A 21832-nucleotide genomic window follows, 5' to 3' on the forward strand; every position below is an offset into this window, starting at 1 on the left:
AAAGTTGCCGTGTTACCTGTTGCTAGACCGTCCTCCAACACACTTGCAAACCTGGAAAATGTTTGAAAATCTTACACTGAGTTTATTTTTACAACAAGCCTGCAAGCAGACCCATTTATTTTCATTGTGCAGATGGGGAGCTGAGGCATAAGAACTAAAGAGACTTGCTGGATCAGGCCAAGGGCTAACAGTGGCGGCAGACAGGATGCCCACAGGAAGTCTGCAAGCAGGATTTGAGCATGACGGTTCTCTCCCCACCTGTTTCCCAGCAAGAAGCCACGGTGCTTAGCAGCTGCTGGCAACCTAGCCTTCTATGAATTTGAGCCCTTCAAATGAGTGGTCATAACTACTCATCGACTTTCCGGTAAGTAAAAATAGGATCTTGAACAGGGAGCCCTGGCAGATCTGTTTCCTTTTGCTCCATGTAGACCTGCAGAGAACCTAAACCGGCTCCACATTTTTGCTTCCATTGAGGTGGTATAGTTGTGGCAGGTTGAGACCAGGGGTTCTCAAACTATTTTCTCTGGGTCACGTGTTCAGGATAAAAATTTGCTCTTGCCACACCAAACTTACTTTATTGATAAGAAACACACTGAAAAACAAAAAAGAAACAACTCCTGGCAAGGCTTGATTTATAACACAGAACATATAATATGACATTCAGAAAGTACAGCTACATTTAAGAACAGTAACCATTCCCAAAATATAATTATAAATGAGCTGCTTGCCTATGTACCATAAGTATGTATGCAAATTCAGTGCAAGGTGTGAGCTTGCTTTTGCAGGGTGATTTCATTTGTATAAACTCTTCTCATCAACGCAAAGAAGCCTTTCTCTTTTCTGATTTTCCTATGCCTGTTCACAACAGCATGTAGTGGAGAACTGCAGAAGAATAGCCAATGCTCTTGAAGAAAGGCTTGGAGACTGCTTCTGGTTGAATTTCCCCCCAAAATTATTGCAATGCTATGCTATACTGAAATGTTTAAATGTTTTTGGATTGCCTTTGAATCTTCCTGAGCCACTTGCCATCATCTCCTTCTCCTGCCACACCCTTTGAGAACCACTGCCCTACGCTCTAGCTATCAAAGGGAGAGGAGCCTCCCCAGACAAAAAAAAAGGGGGGGGGAGCGAAGCAGCCTCGGGCTAAGCCCAACTCTCTGCCCAAGTTAGGCTCACTAAGGCTCGCGCAAAGTACTGTAGGTGCATGATTAGAGGGGCCAGTTAAAGGGTTAATTTCCAGGGGAAGGAGGGGAGAGGGAGCGGTGCTCGCCCCGCCCCTGCGCGTGGGGAGGGGAGGAGGTGCGCGGGGTAAAAGAGAAAAGGGGAAAAAAACTTCGCCTCTCCTGTTGTTCTCCGACGTCCTATCCCAGCCTGTGCAGCCTCAGGGCTGGAACGAGGCGGCGGCGGCGAGGCCGTGTGCGCGAGGCTCCTGCGAGAGCGCTCAGCCCAGCTGCTGGCAGCAAAGCATGCGCATTGCAGGGCGCCCTCTCACCCCGCTCAGCTATGCCAAATATGTGGTGAGCAGCGGCAGCAGCGAAAGAGGAGAGAGAGCGGGACGCGTGAGAGAGGGGACTATGGGGCGCTCGTGCCAGCCGGGCTCCGGGCTGCAGCGCTCGCCGTCTCCCTCGGGGAGACTCTTGCGCGCAACAGCGGCGGCGGCGGCGCCCAGCAACTAACCCCCAGGCGGGGAGAGAAGACGACCACCGCCAGGCATGGCTGACCCCCTGCGCAGGACCCTCTCCAAGCTGCGGGGCAGGCGGGCGCAGCGAGGGGCGGCGGGGGAAGCCGCCGGGCACCCCAGCGGAGGCGGCGCCCTTCGAAGTCGAGCACAGCAGAATCTGGCGCGCCCGGGAAACGGGGCGCCGTGCGCTCTCGGCAGCGGCGGGGTCTTCGCGCCCCACCTGGAGGAGCCCGCGCTGAGGGAAGCGGAGGCTTGGTCCCGGCGGGGGAAGGCAGCAGCTTCGGCGCCTGAGCAAGAATCCCCCGGAGCCACCATTGCTCGCCTTTGCCCGCCGAAGAACCGCGTGGAAGGGACGCTGCCTCCGCCGAGCCCGCCGCCGGAGCTCCGTGCGCCCCCGCCGGCGGCCGAGCTCTGCTTCTCGTCGTCGTCGTTTTTCCCCCGGGAGGCGGACTCCGGCTCTGCGCTGGAGCGGGGCGGCGGGAGCGAGGAAGAGGACTACTACGACAACCACAGCCTGCCCGGCTGGAGCTGCCCCAAATTGGCGTGCCGAGCGCAGGGAAACGCCGACGGCAGCGTGGTCGTTGGTGCCGGCGGCGGCGGCGGCAGCCACAACAAGGCCAGGGCACGGGAGAGCGCGGGCAGGCTTCGCAGCCAGCTGCAGGAGGCCTATTACCTGCTGATCCACGCCATGCACGACCTGCCCCCGGCTAGCCCTGTCGTCGGGGCCCGCTCCCCGCAGCCTGTTGCCCACCCGCCGCCCTCCTCCTTCCCCTCGGCTGGAAGTAGCCACGATGCTTCAAGCTGGTCTTTCTCGTGCGGGGACGGGTCCCCGCCGTCGCGAGCGCCCGATTCCGGCTTCCAAGGCTCCGGCAGGGCCCCCGCCTGGCGCCGGGGCATCAGCAAGAGCTTGGAGAGCCTCCCCGGTGCCCAGCCGTCCGCCAGACCGCCGCCCTTGCGGAGGTGCAGCAGCGACGGAGCGCTCGGCCCCTCGCCCCGGGGCCACCTGCTGCAGCGGCCGGGCGCGAGGCAGGGACTAGGCTGCGTCCTCGCAGCTGCCGCCGGCTGCTCTGGCCACAGCAGCAGCAGCTGCGAGCAAAGCCCCGGCAGCCGGAGCGCTTGCGAGGGGCATCCGTCGGCGCTGCCGCGGGACGACTTGGACCGCTTGCTGCTTCCCCAGTTGGGCTCGGAGCTGTGCACCGCCCTGGGCGACGCGGTGGCGCTGAAGGGCTCCGCGGATACGGCGGCGGAGGGGGGTGGCGGCGGCGGCAGAAGCCACGTGCGCCCTCCGGCAGGTGCCCACGGCAGCCCCTTCAAGCCTCCCGCCGTGACGGTCCGGAAGCTGCAGAAATGGATGTACAAAGGACGCCTTCTCTCCCTGGGCATGAAAGGCCGTAGTGAGCCAGCGGGGGTTTCTTCTTCTTCGTCTCCCGCAAAAACCTCCAGGACCTGCGGGCCACCTCTTGGCAGAGAAGAGGGGCCAGCAACGCCGCCTCCTGCCCCCTTGAGGGGTCAAGGTGGAAAAGGTCTAGGATCCCCTTCAGACCAAAGAATTTTGCTGACAGGTAATGATTTTTGTGACCACCTTCCCGCTCCTCACTTTCCCACGGTTGGGGGGGTTTGCAAGCCTCCCAAAAGTTGTTCTGTTCTTTCTCCCTTTAATGGATAGTGGTGCTGTGCTTTTAACAACTGTTTGATAGAAAGAAAACACTTCAGTGCACTTTGCCTCACACTTGCATCTCCATGGTTGGGAAAAGCTTCACTTGGCTGAATTGCTTTCAGGTGCAGAAGACCTTGCCTTTGTTTATTTTAATTAAGGAGCAGGCCTACTCCAAGCCTCACCTGCACTGTTGCATTCTGCTAAAAGCAAAATAATCTCAATTTCTGGGCTGGATTGAGTATACGACTAATGCTTACGGCATGTGAAACATGTTGAATGCTCTCTGCAGTATTGCATTAAAAATAGCAAGTTTGCAATAACAGGCATGCAAAGTGTTGAGAAAGAGACCAGGCTTTCGTAAAGTTTGCATGCCAAATACTAATTTGCAAGTAGCGTGCGGGATTCACATGAAGGGAAAACACACACACACACACACACAAATGAGGTCACTTGTGTTTGCAGATCAAGACAAGTAGGTTAGTTAAAGAAAAGGAGAGTACATGTAGAATAGGAAGAAATACTGTACACTAGCCATAAAGGTAAAGGTAAAGGGACCCCTGACCATTAGGTCCAGTCGTGACCGACTCTGGGGTTGCGCGCTCATCTTGCATTATTGGCCGAGGGAGCCGGCGTATAGCTTCCAGGTCATCTGGCCAGCATGACAAAGCCACTTCTGGCGAACCAGAGCAGCACACGGAAACGCCGTTTACCTTCCCGCTGTAGCGGTTCCTATTTATCTACTTGCATTTTGACGTGCTTTAGAACTGCTAGGTTGACAGCCATAACTTCTCTTTATTCCAGTGCGCAAGCTGGAATTTTTTTTTTAGCTCATTTATGTCCCACTCTCCCATTGGGAGAGTTAAGCAGTTGCATAGACTGCCCCCATTCAAATTCAGCAAAACTTTAAAATGCTTGCCTTTGGCTCTATTGTATGCTGCCATTAAAATATTAATTAAGGGTTGGGGGGGGAAGGAAAGGCGTAATGCTTCTGAGCCTCGATTTCTCCAAAGGTAAGTTGTGGGAATGGCTTTTCCACATCAAATATCGCTGCAGGTGGAAAGCTGGCATAGCAAGGAGAGAGGTTCTATCCTAACATTTCCCCTTGCATGCTGTTTTTAATGTGCAGGGAGCTTTCTTTTAATTTTAGGCTGGGAGAAGAATTGAAACACTAAGGACTTGCCACAATTGCAGCATTTGAGCCTGGTGCAGCAGTGCAACCCCTTTCTCTGGTGTAAGAAAGCCTTGAAGAGGAGCCTATCTGGCACAGTGCTACAGTACTCTAAATCTGATGGGGAGGAGCTGCCTCTTAACAGTCCTCATTTTACCCCAAGTTGCAGAGGAAAGAGTTGCCCAGTAGCACTTCCCCTGCTGCAAACACAATGTGAAAACTCATCCTTGGTGTGGAACTATTTCTCTCCCCCCCCCCAGCAATTTGTCTCTCTCCGCCCCAGTTACTGTTTTAAATTGTAACCTCTGCATGAAATCTTAACAGACTTGTGACACTTATTAACCATAAATGTTTAGTTACTCTTTGAGTACAAGAAGTATCATGGAAAATACTTCTCTTTTTTATCTCTCCCTCCCACCCCTGAAATCTCTGCCCAGTGGCAGGTTCACAAGTACACCTCCTCACAATTCTGGTGACAAAACAAAAACAGGGAGGAGTGGAGGGGGGAAGCACAGTGGGGTGGGGTGGGGAGGAACATGTCAAGCACCACTGCCTCATTTATTTCTATTGGCCCTGAGGGGGTGAAACATTCCCAGAAGGGTTGGCAAATCAACATGGGCGCTTCCAGAAAAATGCCTCCCTTTTATACATTAATCTCACAACGTGTTGCTAAACCATGTTAATAACTCACTTATTAAAGTACCCGTATATGAAGTAAGCTTCCAGTTTCCAGGTCCCTTGGTGTTTAATTTCTCTGTAAAGTCCACATTATTGTGGATAATCCAGTATTGTATGTAGAAATGAGAAGCGACAGATCGGAATAATAAAAATAAATAATCGGAAAGTGCTTAATTAGCTTTTTCTGGGCAAGCCTATAGTAAGTTTCCTTTGTGAAATACTTCCAAGTTCAGCAGAACATTGGGTTGGATCCCAATTGAGTCGCGCTTAGAGCAGCCCCATTGAGTTATTTATTTAGAAGATTTTAAAAATGCTTAATCAAAGAGCTTTCTAATTTAGATGGTTAGCTTAGTTGTTTTGATTGGTTTATCCTAAGGAGAGATACAGTCCTTTCCACCTGTTACACCCATCTTTGGCCATCTGTGTTGTTCTGGACCATTTTCTGCTGTATCGCCCTCTGCTTAACATCCAAGAAACAGTACAGCTCAATAAATCCTATATTGTATTTCCTTATTTAGTTTCTCAAGGCAAAAAAGTGTGGGAGAGACAAATATTAAAGATGCTAGTATGGGGTACGATGGCACCCACTTGAAAACAGTTGTTGCGTTCTGTACTAAATCAAATTTCAAGGCGCCTCCACAGTGCCCAGGTCACCAAAGAAATCAGTACTTAGCACACCACTGACCACATTCTGTGACAATTAAAGAAAGCCCTGTGTACCTGCTATGTCTTTAAAGCACATTCTTTCACTCAAAGTAATTCTGGGCGCTGTAGTTTATTCCTCACAGAGATACAATTTCCAGCAATCCTTAAACAACAGTGCCCAGAATTCCTCGAGGAAAGTAATGCATTTTGCATGTACTCTAAAGGTACAATGTGTGCGCAGCTGAGTGAAAGTATTTTTGAAACAGGCAAATTATGTCAGTGTAGACCAGGGGTAGGCAACCTAAGGCCCGGGGGCCGGATGTGGCCCAATCACCTTCTCAATCTGGCCCGCGGATGGCCTGGGAATCAGCGTGTTTTTACATGAGTAGAATGTGTGCTTTTATTTAAAATGCATCTCTGGGTTATTTGTGGAGCATAGGAATTCGTCACACACACGCCCCCAAAATATAATCCGTCCCACCACATGGTCTGAGGGATGGTGTACCAGCCCATGGCTAAAAAGGTTGCTGACTCCTGGTGTAGACCAATGTTTCCAAAGTTCCCTGGGGGGAGGCGCTGGAATGATCCAGGGGGGCAGTTGTAGCCTTGGGTGCAATTGGGATGGGGCGTTGAATAAAAATAAGGGGGCAGTAGAAGCATGAAGAGAAGAAATTTTTGAAAAACTACATGTTTCATCTGTTGTTTACAACTACATCTTTATTTACTATGTTGTAGAACGTAGGTAGAAATATAGATACATAAAAGAACACAAATTTGTTACTGCATCTTTCTGTTTGTTTGGGTAAAGAAGGTAGATTTCCAGGGGGGTGCTGGGTAATGTTTTGTTTTTTGTTTTTTCCTGAAAACGGTTCAGTAGGCTAAATACTGTAAGTTTGGGAACCTCTGGTGTAGACCGAGGCATGCTTCCTTTGAAACCAAGCCCCATTGCGTTCAGCAGGATTTACTTCCAGGTAATAAGATCACACAATTCAAAGATTATACAGGGTTTGAATATATTTTCTTCATTGCATCTTAGCACCCCCCCGGCCCCCCACCTTAAATAACTTCTAATTAGGATTGCTGCAATAAATCTACAGGATCACTGTGGTGCTTTGCCCTTGTTAAACTTGTTTCTGCTGTTTTTGAAAACTAGACATAGCCTTAGGTCTGGTTTGTACATGTGTGATTAATGTTGAGTAGCTATGGATATGAGTTATGTGTTGAGAATCTGCTCTCCGGAGGGCTGTTAGCTTTCCTAACTTGTCCTTAGTGGAGGAGGGAAAACCACCCTTTTAATATAGGGTGGACATTTGTGAATTGCTTCACAGTCCTACAAACACAGAGATGTGTATCTTGCTAAGGTGCCCGGTTGTAAAGAAACAGACTGCGCAGGAAAGGGGATTTCAGCAAGTGCATCTGTCAAAATTCTAATTTCTACGGGGCAGTTAAAGAGAAGGTATTCTCCTTCTCCTCTGCAAATGTTGCCCCCAGGGGCAGCTCATGACAACTGGCCCACAGTACCCTCAAGTGGCCCGTTCTCCAACAGCCGTGGTGTTAACAGTGCTTGTGTGAAATAGTCACTTGCATTAGCAGGTATCGGTGCTTTTTATAATGAATGAACCAGCTTGTAAGTTACCGTAAACCAGGCATCCCCAAACTTTGGCCCTGCAGATGTTTTGGACTACAATTCCCATCTTCCCCGACCACTGGTCCTGTTAGCTATGGATCATGGGAGTTGTAGGCCAAAACATCTGGAGGGCCGCAGTTTGGGGATGCCTGCTAAACGTTAATAACTTATTTACTGTATTCAAATACTTCTCTTTAACAGTGTGTGGTCTCTAATCTTAACTGAAAGAAGCAGTTGCTTTTTAGTACAGTTTCTTTCATGTTTTAACTTTTCCACATTCGTGTGTGCGGAATACCTGCAGTGGAAAATGCTCTTCGAGGGTGCCTCCCCAGTTTTGTTTTAAGTTCTGTTTTAGGATTATGCCTGGTTTAAAGTTTCATTGCTCTAAATCCTCCTAGATTTATTGCAAAACACTGCTTCAGAAAAATATAATTAGCCAAAGCATTCTAAGCATTGGTTGCACAATAGTACTACATTCTGTGTATTGTTTTACAGACATGGGAAGGTTAAAATGCACATAATTACAAGGTGCCTGTTAATTGTACAGACTTGAGTAGTCATAGGAAAAGAAAAAGTCTTACTCCAGAAATCTGGGTTGAGATGTAAGAATGCTTCTTGCCCCATACAGGGGTGGACTTTAGTCTTTCAGGTTTCAAGTAATAACAAAATATATAAACCAACATAGTGAGTGATTATTATTAGTAGTAGTATTTTAACAAAGAACTTATTCATTTGCATTTTTAAAAACAGACAGAATGAATTCTGTCTGCTTAAATAGGTTGTATGGAGGCATGGGTAAAGTTAAATAAAGTAAAGTTCTGTTCTGTTCTTGGTCGTAACCTTGAGTTTGATTGACTGATGGGAATTGTTCTGCCTAATGGCTTTATTTTTACAATGTTTTTTTTTTTTGCCCAATAACCTTAAATATTAATTTGTTCCATAGGGAGACAGTAATACAGCGAAATTTTTCTTAAACCCGGCTCCTATATTCTAGTAAAATTACAGGATTTTTCTAGTGAGTATTTGTTTAGCATATGGACCAGGCACCCCCAAACTTCAGCCCTCCAGATGTTTTGGACTACAATTCCCATCTTCCCCAACCACTGGTCCTGTTAGCTAGGGATCATGGGAGTTGTAGGCCAAAACATCTGGAGAGCTGCAATTTGGGGATGCCTGATATGGACTGTTGGGGAGGCTTTGAGCATTAGGTGGTCTTCTTAGTAATGGCAGTGCAGTTATGGAAGGTGATGCCCCTAGGTTCAACTGGCAGCCAACATTGTCCACCTTGACACAACCTGCTGAAGAACTGCCTTTTCCACCAGGTTTTAATATAGTAGCATGCTTGGATCTCAAGTAGCTGGCCAACTGTTCTTTTTTATTATTATTGCATTGCTGATACTGTATTTTGTGTTAATGTTTATTGTTTTGTGTATTTACTGTTGTAAATTGCTCTGGGGTCTTAGGACAAAGGGCAGGATGCCAGTGAGAGAGAGATGTTCCTGAGGAATAATTGCAAGCGGCCAGAAATGGAGTAAAAGGGAACCTTCACCATATCTGGAGGAACGAGAAGACATGAAACACTGAAATAATACATGATTAAATGATTGCATCATTTTTTCCTGTGCCCCTTATATATTATTCACAGGGAGCATAGAAGTTTTAAAAACATCCCCCCCCCTTTTTAGAATAAACGTTTGTTTTATGAAACATAGGAAGAGTAACATTTGTAAAAATGCATCTCAGATAAATCTATTCTTTGGTTATTTACTTTCATCCCAGAAGGATGAAAGAATCTGCTGGGCAATGATAGCTACATTATAGCATGCTCCCTAACTTAATGTTTATCAAGCAGTAACTGATATTGGGGGGGGGGGGAATAGATCCTTTTCTCGCTGTGTCTGCACACTTGGAATGTGATACAAGTTCAGACATGACTGTCCTACCATTTGTAGTTATTTCAAGACTTTTATTGCAGTCGGATCTGTGCATCTGGTCAGATTTGAATATTTAGCCATCAAAATATCCCCCTCCCCGCCCACCATCCCTGTTGTATATTGAAACTGTGTGGAATGCCTGTATGCTGAGCTATGCCTGTACGGTATATGGATATAATGTGTGTATAATGTATAGCTACAGAGTTTATGTAGTTCTTTGATTTAAAAAAAGGGGGGGGAAGTAAAAAATCAAAGGAGTTCTGTTTCCATCAGAGCTTTACCTTTATGTCAGCCTTTGCCAACCTGGTGCCCTCCAGATGTTTTGGGCTCCAATTTCCATCAACCCCAGCCAATAAAGCATGCTGGACGGGCTGGTGGGTTTTGTAGTCCAAAACTTTTTGGAAAGGCACCAGGTTGGCAATGGCTGCTTTACGTCTATGAAACAGAAGCTTTTTTTCAGGCTTTCTGGACACTTGCAATGTGGTGCTTTAGACCACCCCACCCCACCCCCATTTCAATTTGCTCTCTCTGTTTCCCTTCCCCCTGTCCTTTACAGATTTGATTGAAACAGTGTACATACCGTCAGTGAGCCGAAGAGAACTTAAGAACTTCAAATCCACCGAAGTCGCTGAGTGCAGGCCTCGGATTGCCAGCATCACCGTGTCCAAGAAACGTAACTGGCTACATCAAAGTTCTCCAAGGGTGCCCAATTTGGAAAAAGGAAACTCATATAAGAAAATTTCAAGAGAAACCCACCAGAGACAGAAATCCCCCAGCCCATTGCTTGAGCCGAAGATGCCTCACCTTTTCCCCAAACTTCTAGGGCACGAAAGCCCTAAAAGAAGACTTGGTTGCGTACGAGCTGTTGAGAATGGGTCAAGCTCTTTGGCACCGCGAAACTGTGCTTTAGATTTTGGGGATGATAACGATGCAGATGATGAAGGAGAAATATGGTACAACCCTATCCCTGAAGACGAGGAGCCAAATTTCTCTGGTTTTAATGCTGACCATTTGGACCCTCAAGCCATTAATTCCAAGGTGCCTTCCGGGAATGACTTGGTTAAAGTCGTAAGGCCTAACGAAGGCCTTGCACATGTCTTCGACTGTGTCGGAAACGCTCTGCCCAGGGAAATTAATGAAGTAGATGGTGTACATTCCATGGAACATTTGCAAGTACTCAAGCAAAAGACTATGTGCAGTATTCAGACTGGGTTTGCGGTGGAGGATAGCCCTACATTAAAAGGTACTTTGGGAGGTAAGAGGAGTACAAACATTTAACCTACTGCGATGATGTTAAATTTTACATTTCATAAGGTGGTACTAGCTATCATTTCAGGGTAAACTGCAAGTCCCATTTCTCTGGAAGTTCAAGTCTTACGCAAGCATTAATTCATTCGTACAGCTTGATCAATGCATCTTCATTCAGAAGTGAACTGATTTTTTAACCAGACTTACTCTTTTAGAAAGCTTTATTTTCACTAGGCCTACTTTGGGTTTCTTCTGTAACGAATTCTGAAACTTTCATTTGCTCAGGTAGAAACATCTCTCCCATTCGTTCTTCTAGTAGGTTTGCGGAAACACTATTTTCAGCCACAATTGAGAATTAGTTATATCCTACAATATGAGATCTGCCGTTGATTTTTGTTTGCGTAGAACTGACAACATTTTAATTTTTGTTCAGTTTTAGAACAAACTATATAACACAAATTGCCCATTACAACTTACTGAACATTTTTCTTAATAGTGCTATCTATAGGGATACACCTAACATTGTTTCTGAATTGGCATTGCTTCTCAGAGTTTTTTTTAAAAAACAAAAACAGAAAACATGGAGTGAGGAGGGGGGATTCCATTTTCTGTGTGCTTTTAATTTCTACAACAGCAGAATTATGCTTTTCTTGAGACATACTGTACTAGCTATTTTTTTGTGGCTTCTACTGAGTTCATCGTAATATATATTTTATTTGCAAGCTGGGAAGGTGTAAATATGACCGCTGTAGGAAATCTACATGCATTTTATGCCATGTTTCATGGATTAATTTCTTAATACATATATAGCTCCCACTACCGGTAGTATTGGCAGAGGACTTGTGATAGAGTATAGTTTGTTTTTGAATTAAGGGAAATTATATAGAGGCTTTCAACTCACTGGGGAAAATTTGTTGCTTAACTAAATCAAGGTAGGTTCATGATTGTGGTGCCTATAATGAATCCTGGTGAAATTGATTGCAAATTTATCCTATACTGTTCCTTGTGTATTGAGTTAATGAATGCAGCCTTGGCTCTGTGTGCATTGAATAGTAATCACATTGAATGCAATAATTGATGAAGAGAGTCCCTGCTGTTACGTAATTGGCTTTATTGCTAAGGAGTACTTAGTGATTCTTTTAATCCTGTTAAGGTGTCTACAGTTAATTTCAGTCAAAGCTGAAATGACAGCTCCTCCAGACAAAATTGCCACACACAGGGCAGCAGGGCAAATAAATTTGTTTGTATGAATGTGTAGTACTGAGTAGCACATGCAGTTACTCTGAAGTGGTACGTAAATGTCTTCATGGCTTTCAATCATAGCTGGTTGTTATTGTTTTCTGCCTAGTGATTTTCTAAATATTTTCCCCCAAAAGGAAATCCTTTGGGGTGGGGCAGATGCCAGCTTATGTATAGTTTTTATGCTGAGTCCTGATTTTGAAATACTTTCCTGGTCCATAATTTACCTGTTTCCATAACAGCACAACAGATTTGATTGTTATATTTCCCAGAATATCTTTTAGCAGATCTGGAATATCATCTAATCCTCCTTGTTGCCCAGTAATGGGGACTAAACAGCTTAAGTGCTGCATGCAAATGGGATTTTGTGTAGCGCTTCTTCAAGGGGACTTACTAATAAATGTCTTTAATATCTTTCCAGGTTCTGATTTGCACTAAGTATGATTTTTATTGTTACTTTTCTGCAAATCAAGATAGGGCTGCCATCAAACACACTGTTCCATATCAAGCTTTGCATCAACGTAAGGGAACTTACCTTTCCTGCCATTGCTCCACATTGTTGACTGTTGCTGATGGGGAAAAAAAACACAAAACGTGATGTTGTCAGGACACGGGATAACTTTTACTAGCCAGTGCAAAAGGGTGAACTTGGCATGGTTGTGCTTTGTCCATTTTTCATTCGACTCTTCTCCCTGACTTTTAAAACCAGCAAGAGGTAGATGACATACTGTCGCCCCTTTACAAAGAGAGCAACTTTCTCTTCCAACTCTGCATGTATGTTTCTAAACCTGGCAACAGAACCATCCCTCCTGAAGGGCTACTGAAACAGAAGTCTTGAACTGCATAACCACAGAAAGACTGCTTGAGTTGGCTTCTCAGTAAGCGTCACATTGTTTAATACTCATCGTGCTTTCTAAGTCACTCACATTTTACTGTTTTATTTTCTTGGTACAGAATTCTCCTGTATGTGCTATGCCATACTTTTTTTTTTTACCATTCCAGAATTAAGAAGCAGGCCTCTTGTAAGAAAAAACAGCAATCCTTAACTGCCTGTCTCTCTGCCTGCCATAGAGGAAATCTCTTTTTTAGACAATTGCAAGCTTTCTGAAAATAAGTGTCCCTTTATTGCTATTTCCATCTTAACTATAGTGTTTGCTGCTGAGGTTTTCAGAGATAATGTTTACTGAATTATACCTAGCATCCTTGAGACTTCCTCAAGTCATAAAAAAGGGAGAGCAGTATTTTTAGTTCAGGAGGTACTGAAAGGAACATTATTTGCATTCCATCCTGCAGCCAAGTAGTCCATATTTAGATAAAAAAGCTTTCTGTTTTTATTGTAATGTGTTGCCTTTTATATAAGAATTGCAGCTTTAGAGTTTGTAAGGCTTTCTGTATGAATGTGTAGCTGTGGGAGAAGAAAGATAAATAGCCCTGCAGACTTCCTTCGAAAACAGAAGGCTGGTGCTTTTGATCACAATTTTATATACCCAGTTTGCATTAGACCAAATGAAAGTGTACAGTCCAAGGCAATAGCTGTATCCGTTTAGTATAACTGGTGGCGGGGGAGCATGTTGAGGACTCTTGAGTATTGACTTCTGGGGTTAATTTGAGTCAGCCTTTCTGCGTCTGAGCACAGTTGTGTACATGTTGATTTAATTAGGATTGACTTGATGGATTAAATAGACTTCGATTGAGTAGATGAAGATTGAGTATAGGAGATGAGATCTGACTTTATGAAGTGCAGTGATTCCCATGCGATGCTTGTTGGCCTCTAGCTTTGAAATAAGTGGTGTGCGGCTGTGCATTTAATTTCTTTACTGCAGAAGCTCTCTAACTTTTTAAAAACTAGGTAACACAAGCTCATGGGCCAACATGGCTATCTTCACTTTTTGTGTTATCTGCAGAAGGCAGTTTATAATCTTGTGTAGTTCCCCACCTCCACCCCAGGTGCCATATAGAAAAGCTTGCAGGCACCTCTGTGCCAAGATTATGAATTTAAACTGACCGCAAAATTTGCCTTTTCTTTCCCTGTTACTTATGTGTGAGTGTCTGCACATGTGTTTATGATGGCAAAAAAACACCAAATAGTGGTGTTTCTGTTTGTCCCAATGGGAACTGCATAGGTGAATTCTCCATTATATAATACTCCTTGATACTTCCATCCTCACTTTCAGAGAGCAGTGTGCATAAAGGACAATATACAGCAAAAGCAAAAGACTTGTTTGTTTGTTCTACAATAGAGGGGGTATTGGTTGAGAGACTCTGGGAGCAGAACTTGTGCTCTGAAGGATTGGGGGGACCTTGCTGTGCCAACCACGGCTTCTTGTAGAGGATGGGCTTCCTTCCCCCAGATATTTTCCTGCATCCATCCTTTCCTTCCCCATTTTCCTTGGCTGACAGCATGTGTCCCTCCTTAACCTCATCCTTTCCTGAGCAGCTGGAGACAGTCATCCTTGTGAGGTGATAGCCATTTTGAAATAGCTGCTGCTTGAGGAGAATGGTAGGCTAGTGGCTTGAGGCGCATGAGTAGAGTTTCCATTGAGGGACTGCTATTCCGGCCTGTACTGAAGCTACATTCTGCATTTGTTTCAAGCAAAATGCCAGTCGTGCCTTCAAAGCAGAACTAGATTGACTTTGGAACAGTCATATAGTTTACGACTCATGCGAGAAATACCTTTGTGTGTTTCTGTTTAGACTTTTTTGCACATTCACATATCATCTGATCACTGTTCTGTTCCCCTTCACCTGAACACATGTTCTACTTTTAGCGAGGTTTTGCAATAATTTAGCGACGTTTTACCATAAAATGGGGAAGGCGCAGTTCAGAGGCAGAGGGTTACTGGCTAAATGCCAGTAATGAAAGTAAAATTTAGCAATGTAAAATAAAATACCAAACGTTCTAGACTGGAGCTTTCCAAACTGTTTGGCGCGACACGTTAATGTGCCGGCTGCTGTGTGTCACACAAACGTTCCCCTTGCTCCCCCCCCCCAGGGCTGGAAAGGGGTAAGTTTAACCTCCGGGTTTGCTAATAAAACTGAATTACTGTGTTGTGAAATGATGCATGTCTAAAAAGTGTGTCATTGGCATGAAAAGATTGGAAATCTTTGCTCTAGACCCTTTGTGAGCAGCAAGATTAACAGAGGTTAATCTTGGGAGAGGCTGAGGACACCCCTTAACTTTTCAAGGAGCGGGCTGGGCCCCCTCAATATTCCATGGCCTGCGATGGGCTTTGCAGAGCATCCCTGCAGCTGCGATGGGCCTTGCGGTCTCTTACCGCCTCATGTGATGTCATGCACGCATGCCAGGCACCCAGTGCCTGCAACGATAGATATAGTATTGATTTTAAAAATAGCTTGAACATGCATGTAGGGCCATGAGAAGGCCTGAACCTCCTCATGGATACCATATGGGAAAGATATAACGAACTGAGATGGCTTAGCAACAGAGATGTCTCCAGCATCTACATCTGTAATAAACAGATGCCACGCTGCCAGGAAGAATTCCGGTGCTGCCCTTTCAATGTCATTTGTCACTCTAACAAATTTGGGTGAGGGGAGAGAAATGGACTGAAGCCACCGGAAGTTAGACGGGAAAATGTCAAGAACGTTAAGATTGACTTCTCAGCTGTAATGAAGCCGAGGAAAGTTTTCTAATATCTTGGCTGGCTTTCCTAAGCCTTTGCCAGAGGCTTCTGACAGAAAGGGAAGATTGATGTTAGCAGGCGAAAGCATGGCACTGATTACTATAGAAGGCTCCAGAGCAGGCCACCAGTGGGACTTCACTGTGATTTGCAGTACAAGGGAAGCCTTTGTCCGGTTTTATCAAACACCGCATTTCTTGCGAGCTGCTTGCCAGAAAAGCACAGCAGGCGTGCTAGAAATAGTCTGTTCCCTGCAAGGAAACAGCTTCAACAGAAGCGTAGCAACTGGGAGAAACAAGAAGATTCATTGAGGCATTTGGAAAACAGACTTTGTGCAGCCTTGTATTCTTTTAACTTTTTTGGGGGGGGTCTTTTTTTTTTTTAAAAAAAAATGAAGCTCCTTGTGAATTTGTATCTGGGAAGAGAGTTATTTGTCTTCCTGAAGGATTTTAATGAACTTTAACTTTGTTAAGCTTCATTTTCTAACTTGAAACGTGGCATGGGTATTGAAGAATCATACCTGCTTTGTCCTGTGTGAGTAGGCAACAGGTTTGGTATTTCTAGGCAAAGTGCAGTAACGATGTAGTTACTAGTAGAAATACTTGGTGCATTTTTTTTTAAATAAAAGGGGGAATCATTTTGTATTATAGTGTTGTTTAAACATTCATTTTATTTTATTTTCAAGCAGGAATTTTTATCACCGGAAGTGAGAATGCAGTGTGACTATTTGAACTTTTTGCTGCTTTGACTGATGGAAGTACTTCCGCAGTCCCACTGCTCAATGTTAGGAAGTGATGTCCGCAGTCCCGCTGCTTAGGTTAGGAAGTGATGGCCTAGAGCAGGGGTGTCACACTCAAATTCATCGGGGGGCCGCATCAGCAGTTTAGTCACCCTCAAAGGGCCGGTTGTGTCTGTAGGACTATGTGTCCACTCTTTATTATCATAAATTATTGTCACTGCATTCAATTATTACTGTTTTTTGTAATAATGTAAGCTCATTCCCGCCCCCACGCAGATCACATTCCTGCGTCGTGGCGCATGTGTGGGAGGGGATGTAAACGAGGGAAATTTGAACAAAAGGTGGGGATCGACGGCTTCCGGGGGGGGGGGGCTCAACTAAACCTTCGGCAGGAAGGAGAAAGCCACTGCTGGGATTAAAAACCTGCAGATGGAAAGAGGGCTTCCCTCTCCCGCCCTGCGCACGCCCAAACCCCGCTAGGCAGGATGCCACACGCTGCAACCCACCCCATGCTTTGGAGAGGGGCAGGAACATGCGGTGCAGCGCCAACTCCCTGCTTTGCTTTTGCATCCTCCCTCCTCAGCGCCAGAGTCCCTTCCCCTCACGCTGAGGGAGGGCAGCGGATTTCCCGAGGAGGAAGGCGGTGGCAGCCCCAGCGGACGTGCATCTTCGCCTCAGAGCTGCTCTTCCCCCCACCCGCGCTGTTGTCGTCTTCGCCGCCGCCTCTCCCTACCGGGACTGCAGGTAGAGGAGGCTTGAAAACCTCCCCCCCCCAAAAAATCCCCTCCCACCTACTCAAACCGCGAGGCGACTCCATCTGGAGCCCTACATCACGAGGGGCTGAGAGGAGGAGGCGGCAGAGCGGGAAGAGCAGGAACCCGTGCCATCATCGCCGCCTCCCTCCCGTCCGCCCCCCGGGGAGCAGCTCCGCCGGAACTGAGAAGCCAAAGGGCGGCTCGGGGGTGGGGGGCAGAGCAAAAGCCAGGCACCCTCCCGAGTATGAGGAGAAAACGGGGGAAGAGCGAAGAGAAACCCGGCTCCATCAAGAGAGCGGCTGTTGCGCTTTGCCTACTTCCCCCTCAGGCTCACTCCGCGTCCCTTTTGCCCGCTCGCTCACCCACCTCCCGGATGCAGCCGAGGAGAGGAAGGGAAGCGGCGGGCGGCGGCTCCCCAGTGCCGCCTCACTCGCTCTCGGAGACAACAGCAAAGCCCGCCAAAAAAAATTCCAGCGCTGCTCCGTCCCGTCACCAACTTTGTCGGCGGCGCCTGTAGGGCTTTCCTACCTCCTCGGCGGGCTTCCTCCTCCTCCTCCTGCATCTCACTTCCCCATCTGGCCGTTGTGCCACCGCCTCCCTCAGCCTCATTCGAAATTGAAATTCCCTGGCCAAGGCCATCAGCGCGCCTCCAGCGCCCCGGCCTCCGCCTGCAGCCCCGCCCCCGGTTTTGACCCTCGGCCAATCGCAGGCTCCAGAACTACTCTTAGCGGGTTTTGGCGGCGGCGGCTACGCGGGCCACATGACGAGGTCTGGCGGGCCGGATTGGCCCCCGGGCCTTGAGTTTGACACCCGTGGCCTAGAGGCTCAGTCTGGTCCCTTTTGCGTAGCCTAGGAAACTAAGGATACTCTTCTTGTTGTGAATCCTAACCTAACTGCTTTCTAATGACCTTTGCATGTGTCCTGGAGTGAGCAGCAAGCTATACATCATAAGCAAAAGGATAAATTGAATAATATTTCACCTGAGTCTCTGTTGGCATGAGAGTAGGTTCTTGGGCGATGCTAATGTTATTGAATCTTCAATTCTTATTCTGTCCAAAATATGGCCATTGCTAAAATTAGATAAATAGGCATTTGTTAACCTGTTGGTCTATGAAAGGCTCATGAGAGAATTTTGTGAGTTTTGGAGGTATGCTGACTTCTGCGGCATATGGGATTTTTGGATTGGGGCAGTGGTGAGGGAAGGGTTCTTTGTAATGTAATCACATGTACACCCAATAGCTGCTGGTCCAAAATATCCAGATGAAATAACTTCGTAGTGGAGCAACCCTCTTGTTAGCAGCTTCTTGTGAAGTCGCAGCCTCAGTAGAGTCTGCTCTGATAACAAAAATTAGGAAGCAGTTAGTAACAGATGCTGCTAAAGAGGAACTGTCAGAAAGGCAGTAATAAATTCTAGAATCTCACCTGACCAGTTCCTATGAATTATGACCAGTTCTGTGTCTCGTTTTGGTCTGTGACCGTTTAATAAAATTTGATTTGACCAGTTCTGTGAATTCGCCAGTTGTGTGAATTATGAAAATGTGAATTACGTTTTTTATATAGCTCTGTAAATCCTAAGAGAGAAAATCAAAATAAAGCCACTGTTTCTCTCTCTCAGTTTAGATGTCATACCAAATAGTGGTTTGCACTAACCATAGTTTAGATTCCAGATTGTTGTTTGAGTTCCCAACATATGGGCCAACTTCTTTAGAGATACATGCTTGCTTTTACTTTTCATCTCATCAGCAGTCTTGTTTCTAGGTGCAAGAGCTTCCAGAGGTAGCATAACAACTATGGTCAGTTCACAGCACAACGGTTAGCTGAAACATATTCTATGTTTTCGGATTCTAGTTTGCTGGCTGATCTCAAACCATGCTTTGCCAATTGAGACTTTGCACTAATCTGTAACTCACAAGGAGAGCAGGTGCTTTTGTTTTTTGTTAACTACAGCTTGTTTTGTCAGAACCCAACAAAAAAACATGCACAGTTTATCTTATTTTTATTTGGAAAACTTAAAGGTAAAGGTAAAGGGACCCCTGACCATTAGGTCCAGTCGTGACTGACTCTGGGGTTGCGCGCTCATCTCGCATTATTGGCCGAGGGAGCCGGCGTATAGCTTCCAGGTCATGTGGCCAGCATGACAAAGCTGCTTCTGGCAAACCAGAGCAGCACACGGAAACGCTGTTTACCTTCCCTCTGTAGCGGTTCCTATTTATCTACTTGCATTTTGATGTGGTTTCGAACTGCTAGGTTGCCAGGAAAACTTACAGACTGCTAAACATGAGCAGATATCATAGCGATGTACAATAGTATATAAGAGAACTTGCAGGCTCTTTGCTATTTTCTGATTGGATTCAATCATATACTGGCAAATTCAGCTTGTGAAATTAAAGCTGATTTGGAAGCTTCTTGTGCAACGAAACTGCTTCCTCAAAAGATCAGACTCTTTCTGATATGGAAAGTGAACGAAAATGCAATGGAAATTGTGGTATAACTTTTGCTTCATTGCAATGTTTTCCAGGATTCCTGGGGAAAAAATCTAAATGCTCATTATTTAATCTTTCTGCAAACAAATCAGGGTGAACCCTTAATAAACAGGTCATCTGGAAAACCCAAGGCAGATAAAAATAGTTTTACTGGAGAGATTCGGTGTTAGGAAGCTGCCTTATTTCAGCAAACCATAGTTAAGATTAACCACAGTTTAGAGGTCACATTACTCCAAACCCTGTAGTTAGTCAAAACAGAAGCTAGAGCTTCCGATTTTCTCCTCGATACTCACCTAGGCTTATCGTAATAAATCTTAATTTATTATGATGCCCTCATGCAACCACAGGATGCAGGGCTTCTGATTAATGCTTTCAGTTTTTCTTCTCCTGGCTATGATTAAATTTTGTTTTTAAAAAGAACAGTCATCCTAGATTAGCACGCAAGCTGGTAATGCTTTGCTGAATCCACTGGATGCTTTCTTAATTCCTAGGTGGCTATCACCTGGGAGCCAACAGCTTTCCATGACACACATAAAGGGGCATTGTGCAAGAAAGGAAGAAGGCACTCTGGGGCTTGAAGAAGCAAGGCAAGTTAGAACTGTTAAAAGACTTCCAAAAGCATTCCATCTCCACGCTGCACATCAGAAGCAGAGGGGGACATTGTTGTTCGCCAAGAGGATGCAAAATTACACTGAAACACGATACAACTGTTAAAAAGATGCAAGTTCTAGAGCAAAAGTGGGTCCCCTTTAATTTTCCATTCTTTTCCAGTGGCTTGACCTGCAGACAAGGTACAGGAGTCTTTTTTTCACATGACTTGCTTTCACAGAGCAGTTGCATTCAGGAGTCACTTCTTTTGAAAGAAGCTAAATTAACAAGGCAATGAGATGGCAATGCAGAGAGACAGAATAGTAGTACATAACCAGGCATGGATTGGTTAATTGTTCCTAGGCAGATTCTTAAGGGAAGGATGGGGCAGGTTCCTTGTGTGGTTCTGCTTTTGGCAGAACAAGGCAGAAAAGCACAGTCCATAGGTCAGAGCATGTTGTAGGTGCATCTGATGCTCTGCGTTGTCCTGAATAATACCACACATACCCTTTTCAGGTCCTGGCAAATTAGTAGCTTCTTAAATTAAATTTCATTCATTTTTAACATGTTCCTTTCTTCTTTTCCCCACCCCTGCAAAGGTCCTGGGATGTTGTCTGCAAGCAAGTCTGAGGTGGGAGTGGCAGAAGGTTCTCCTCCGAGTCCTAACCCTTTGAAGAAAGGTGGTTCGATAAACTGGTCCTTCCCTGACAAAATAAAATCCCCGAGAACGGTGAGGAAACTTTCCATGAAAATGAAAAAATTGCCAGAGCTGAGCAGGAAGCTGAGCGTCAAGGGAATTTCAAGCCATAGTAGCACGGACAATTCTTCGTTGCTTAAGAATAACTGCCAGGTCATAGGCCACGGGTCGCTACATTCTTCCGGGAGCATCACTGCAGCAGCTAGCAGGAACGTCATAAGCCGGTACCATCTTGACAGCAGCGTGTCGTCTCAGCACAACTACAAAAAGAAAAGCAGTGGCAATTCGAAATCCTCCAGCAAAGGGGGCTACCTCAGCGACGGAGACTCTCCTGAGCTTATAACAAAATCAGGGAAGCACGGCGTAGAAAGCCGGGCTGGAAAAGGAAAGGAAGCGTTCCCAAGCAGCAACGGTAGTAAGGCGGAAATAGACATTGACGCTTTTAGGCACTACAGTTTCTCTGACCAACCTAAATGTTCCCAGTACATATCTGGACTCATGAGCATCCATTTCTATGGCGCGGAGGATCTGAAACCACCAAGGATGGACTCCAGAGACGTCTTCTGCGCCATTCAGGTAGATTCGGTAAACAAAGCGAGGACGGCCTTGCTGACGTGCAGGACAACCTTTTTGGACATGGATCACACTTTCAACATAGAAATAGAGAATGCCCAGCATTTGAAACTGGTGGTGTTCAGCTGGGAGCCCACACCGAGGAAAAATCGGGTCTGCTGCCATGGGACGGTGGTCCTCCCTGCTCTTTTTCGGGTGACGAAGACTCATCAGTTGGCAGTAAAACTGGAGCCCCGAGGTATTATTTATGTCAAGCTGACCCTTCTGGAGCAGTGGGAGAATTCTCTCAATGGACTAGATGGAGAAAGAGAACCGGTAATGTTTGGAGTAGATGCTCGGAAGGTTGTGGAGAAGGAAAACGTAGGCTTGATGGTGCCCCTGTTGATGAAGAAGTGCATTATAGAGATTGAAAAAAGAGGCTGCCAGGTAGAGTTAATTAAAAATAACAACCACTGCATTCTTCTGCATTTAATTTTTGC

The 21832-nt window shown here is 45.9% G+C and overlaps 1 protein-coding gene across 9 annotated transcripts in view; it reads left to right on the forward strand.

The window, feature by feature from the left end:
- The first annotated feature begins 565 nt into the window (after positions 1–565).
- Positions 566–21832, forward strand: part of SYDE2 (synapse defective Rho GTPase homolog 2) — a 58789-nt gene continuing 37522 nt past the window's right edge. For 8 of the 9 annotated variants that reach the window (XR_015950980.1, XR_015950979.1, XR_015950982.1 and 5 more), the window contains exons 1-3: positions 566–3243; positions 9947–10645; positions 20683–21779. Coding sequence is in view for 3 of the 9 variants with exons in the window: in XM_060276766.2 (XP_060132749.1) it covers positions 1713–3243; positions 9947–10645; positions 20683–21779 (3327 nt within the window). In the remaining 6 variants the exon portion in view is untranslated. The remainder of the gene's footprint in view (positions 3244–9946; positions 10646–20682; positions 21780–21832) is intronic. The other variant, XM_060276765.2, reaches the window with a different exon arrangement.

Source organism: Zootoca vivipara, chromosome 7 (assembly GCF_965207765.1).
Source record: "Zootoca vivipara chromosome 7, rZooViv2.hap1.1, whole genome shotgun sequence".
NCBI lineage: Eukaryota > Metazoa > Chordata > Lepidosauria > Squamata > Lacertidae > Zootoca > Zootoca vivipara.